This window comes from Cryptotermes secundus, unplaced genomic scaffold, assembly GCF_002891405.2.
Source record: "Cryptotermes secundus unplaced genomic scaffold, Csec_1.0 scaffold1411, whole genome shotgun sequence".
NCBI classification, from domain to species: domain Eukaryota; kingdom Metazoa; phylum Arthropoda; class Insecta; order Blattodea; family Kalotermitidae; genus Cryptotermes; species Cryptotermes secundus.
In genome coordinates, this window is record NW_019735481.1 from 413,820 (window position 1) to 419,003 (window position 5,184).

The following is a 5,184-nucleotide window of genomic DNA, read 5'->3' on the forward strand; positions in this document are numbered from 1 at the left end:
GGGACACAACTCACTGCCCGCACCGAATCCACAAGCAACGTTCACAAGAGTTCACAGTCCAAATTTCACATCCAGTATAGAGTTTTGTCGAACAGACAATTCTAACTCACCGACCTTACTCCTTACTGAATGGTCAATCTGAATCGAATCCGAATCGCAGCTCCCTCTCAGAATAGTCCGAGTCGAAACTGATGAACTCAATCAATGGAATGATTATCACGCATTTTCTGCAACGCACACTCTTCACATCACTTTTCACCATCACGCGCGCTAACCAATCAAATTCCTCCAAACGTTCGCATTTATACTGCGCTCACTGCTAGCCCCCATCTACATCATCACGCACACTAGCCAATCAGCACCCTGAAAATTCTTGCTCCTCAATTTCAAGTTTCGCTTCGCCCACCGAGCAGTGTATAAAAAGGAGCAGCCGCAACCCAACAGCATCAGTCTATGATCAAGCCACACCAAGCAACATCAGTCAGCAGGCTTCGTCGCCAGCCCTCGGTCTTCGAAGGCATCGGCAGGCTGCGCCAGGCACGACTGCCTCGGCCCTCCAGCTCTCTCACCCAACTCACAGGGGCACCTCTCCTGGACTCGCCAGTGGTCGTGTCCCTGTCCGAAACACTGGGCATCTGGTGTAGCCACTGCCTCATCACTCCTACGACCGCGCCGTGCTAGTCACACAACTCCAACTCACCTGCCGCACGGCGATCAAGCAACCTCCAGCAGCGGCCGCGCTGTGGCCAGTCAAATCACCACAACTAACCTCTCTCCCTACCGGCGCACGCCGTGCTACCTCACCGGTCAAGCCTCTCAGCAACCAATGTCCTTTTCAGGACCAACAAACTGTTCCGAAGAAGTGGGTTGTCATCGGAGAAATGACGAACAACAAAGGCAAAACCCCACAAAAGAAACTCATGATAGTTAACATATGAATATTCATATTAAAGAACAATTTCATTTTGTCTCAGTGTAAAATATTTTATTAAGAACTAAAAAACAATTCCAAAAAATAATAATCACTGTTTTCTGTAGAATTATCAAGTGACAACTTACCCCAAGACTAATGCCCAACATATTTACCTTAGTTGTATATACATTTAGAAATAAACAATCTTCTGAGGTTGGAACAAAGTAGTTTTCTTCTGCTTGAGGACATGCAGCACCATCTTCAGTTGCATTCTGGATTCCCTGCCACCGGCCTATTGGTAGAGGGGCCTATGTAAATAATGAGAAAGCAATAACCTTCCAATGCACTATGTCTGATAAACTTTTGGAAATATATTTCATTTACATGCCCACAATTACAACAGAATCTATTTAATTAACGCATAAATTAACTGGGTAATTTACTCATTTCTGTATGCTTCTAGCCCAATCTTACACTTTGTATAATTTCTTGCAATAGTGCAAGTGACAAGGACCCCAAGTCAGAACTCTTGTCAGACCATGATTTCAACGCCACAGAACAAAGAATCCATTTGCAAGCTTGCAGCTTTCAAATCAGAAACCAGAATTTCTATTGGAAGATTGTTCGCAAACAAAAGAAGTATACTTGTACATCTGGCAAAACGTTCGTCCAATACATGGTTCAGCCAACGCTGTTTCAAGGCCGAAAGCATTGAGTGCTGATAAAAGGGGTCATTATATAGGGGCCGGACTGTAGTTGCTTTATTTTGTATCATTTAAATAATGTCCTCAGGCCACAACCACCTATTTATATGATATAACTTTTGCGTCATCGCTGACAGTAAATATTACCAGAGATTGGAACTCTCCACTAAAATAAGTCGAAAAGACACACGATACTACCTAAGAAAGTATGTTCATTATTGTGTTTTGGTAAAGAAAAACAACAGACAATATCTTTCGATTAAATATGCTATGGAATAAAACCAAATCTCACATCAATTTTCTTTCGCTTAGGTCGTTTATCCAAGGAATCCATGTCTGAGTTTTCTTATGATCTTTTGTAACAAGTTTGTTTTTTACAGTGAGGTGTTACTAGCCCCATGCTCAACCGCTAAACTGGACGACCACCCATTGTTGGCTGTATGAGACTGCTTATTCAATATATTGCCAGCTACCCTCCATACCTGGAGGGCGTCCCCTCCATCCGCAACCTGAGGACGCGCCATGCCGTGGTGACAAAGAACCCACCTAACATGGTTTGGCGAAGGATGCCCAAAATTATTGGACCAAACGAGACAAGCCAAATTTCTGTGGTTACATAATCCAGGTTAAATAAATGGGGATAATTTGAACAATATAAGACGTGAAACAAGGAGGCATTTCGGGAATAAAAAGATGGAATATCTGAAAAAGAAAATTGATGGGTTTGCAATGAACAGTAAGAACGAGAACATTAGAGACCTGTATAGAGGAATAAATTACTTTTAGAGGGGTTACCAGCCTAGCAGTAACATAGTGAAGGATGAGAACGGTGATCTGCTTGCAGATTCCCACAATATTTTGAATATGTGGAACAACTACTTCCCTCAGTTATTGAATGTACACAGTTCAATGATATTAGTCAGAGAGAAATACATACAGTTGAGTAGTGAGTACCCGTTCCTAGCACCTTTGAAGTTGAAATTGCTATTGCGAATTGAAAAAGTATAAATTGCCAGGTAATGATCAAATTATGAGAGATCTGATTCAAGCAGGAGGTGAAATATTCGTATGTTCTAAGATCCATAAGCTAATTAATTCTATTTGGAATAAAGAAGAATTGCCTGATCAGCAGAAGGAGTGTATTATTTTCCCATTTCACAAGAAGGGTTGTAAACCTGGCTGTAATAATTATCATGAGATATCACTGCTTTCAACTTCATATACAATTTTATCCAATATTGTTCTTACAAGGTTAAGTCCATACATAGATTAAATTATTGGGGATCATCACTGTGGGTTTCGACATAACAGATCAGATCTTTTGCATTCATAAGATACTGGAGTAGAAATGGGAGTACAATGAGACAGTACATCAGCTATTAATGTGTTGATCCAAATCGTATAGTAAAGTTTGTATAGGTAAACATTTGTCTGATAATTTTCCTATCCAGAATGGTCTAAAACAAGGAGATGCTTTATTACCACTGTTTTCAACTTTGCTTTAGAATATGCCATTAGAATGGTCCAGGGAAACCAGGTGGGACTGAAATAAAATGGGATACATCAGCTGTTGGTCTCTGCTGATGATGTGAATTTACTGGGTGATAATACAGATACCATAAAGAGAAATACACAAACTTTAATTGACAGTAGTGAGGAGATTTGTCTACAAGTAAACACAGTGAAAACTGAGTTTATGTTGCTATCTCATCACCAGAATGCAGGGAACATCTATGAACAACGATAAGTAACAGAAGTTTGAAAATGTGGCACAGTTCAGATATTTGGGAATGACAATAACAAATCAAAAGCTGATTCAAAAGGAAATTAAGAGGAGATTGAATTTGGGAAATGCTTGCTACTGTTCAGTCCAAAACCGTTTGTCCTCTTCCCTGCTGTTTAAAAGACATAACAATTAGAATATACAAAACTATAATTTTGCTTATGGTCTGTATGGGTGTGAAACCTGGTCTCTGACTTTAAGAGAGGAAGGTAGAGTGAGGGTGTTCGAGAATAGTGTGCTGAGGAGCATATTTTGACCAAAGAGTGATGAAGTGGCAGGAGGTTGGGGAAAACTGCATAATGAGGAGCTTCATAACTTGTACTCTTCTCCAAGTATAATTAGAATGATCAAGTCAAGGAGGATGAGATGGACAGGGAAAGTAGCATGAATGGGGAGAGGAGGAATGAATACAGGATACTGGTGGGAAAGCCAGAAGGAAGGAGACCACTAGGAAGACCAAAATATAGGTGGGTTAACAATATTAAAATGGATCTTAAAGAGACAGGATGGGATGATATGGATTGGATAGATCTGGCTAGAGATAGGGACCAGTGGAGGGCTCTTGTGAACATGGTAATGTTTCTTCAAATTCCATGAAACGGTGGGAAGTTCTTGAGTAGCTGCACAATTGACGGCTTCTGAAGAAGTGCTCATCTCCATGAGAGTGAAGGAATAAAACCATGGGCGTCCTTACCTTAAATCTCAGATTTCCTACAGGTGGCTTAGCGAAACGAACTCCTCGGAAGGAATATATGGGCCTTCCGAGACGAGACTGAATGACACTNCTGCTCTACATTTCCCTCTCCCCAACAGCCATGCATACCTTGAGAGCTAGTGAAAAGATTTTAGCAGTAATTTGTAATTCGTGGTTAGAGTACAGAATAATTTGTGGCCTATATTGTAGGGTTTTCTCTATGCGGCGAGTCTAGGTCAAATATATCTCTCGCCAAAATATTTACAGGGGAAAGGGGCGGGTTCAATTATAGTTAAATAAACCAAGAATGTACGGATGAAAAACTAATTAAATGAAATACAAGGAAATAATTTCTGACACTAGTGAGCAAGCCTATGCATGCAACTCGAGCAATATATTTACAAAGTAATTGAACTGACTATTGGTGTTCGTTTTTAATCTTTCTCTTCTTGAAAATGGAAGAGAATTTATTAACACCGTCTTCTGGGATGTGACATTATGTAGTGTGATAAATGTTTACAGGGGTCTCGGAGAAACACGCTGCCTCCATCGTCAGGATCTTGATGTCCATAAAATGACGTAACAGGGCTCGACAGCATAACGCAGTCAATGCCGGTTTCCGGCTTACTTTTCTAGCGTGAAATGGTGGCAGGGGGTTGCTGCGAGACCTTGTAAAATATCTGTCAGTCGACATGCCTTAACATCCCAGAAGCCATTACCCTTCTTGGATACCGCCGTGAGAATCCAAATTGTCACGAGTAAAATTAATTCTGTTTATTTAAATATGTTACAGGCGATCGGAGTGGCGGTTCGGTATAAGGCACGTAATGTCCTCAAGCGGGGTAATTCCGTCATCATACGATTTACGAGCCTCTCTGCGTGCCGGCCGGACTGGTTTGCAGGTAAGAGGTCACCGACCTACTTCCTACCAGGCAGTTGAAGTCGTGTTGCGTGAATTCACGTGAGGAGTTTCCATATGCGGCAAGATAAGGATATTGCAAATGTATTAATTCCAGTAAGCGAACAAGGAAGTTCCATCACTCATACTTTCCAAGAACGCCGATTCCTACAAGAGAACTGCATTTCTATA

General features: G+C 41.2%; 1 protein-coding gene across 1 annotated transcript in view; it reads right to left on the minus strand.

Annotated features, from left to right (window-relative positions):
* The window catches only part of LOC111869453 (esterase FE4), a 21,371-nt gene extending 16,583 nt beyond the window's left edge, over positions 1–4,788 (minus strand). The window contains exons 1-3 of the mRNA XM_033753440.1: positions 4,723–4,788; positions 4,095–4,190; positions 1,087–1,221 (exon numbers count right to left, since the gene is read on the minus strand). Of these exons, the coding sequence (XP_033609331.1) occupies positions 1,087–1,221; positions 4,095–4,190; positions 4,723–4,788 (297 nt within the window). The remainder of the gene's footprint in view (positions 1–1,086; positions 1,222–4,094; positions 4,191–4,722) is intronic.
* Between the last annotated feature and the right edge of the window lie 396 nt (positions 4,789–5,184).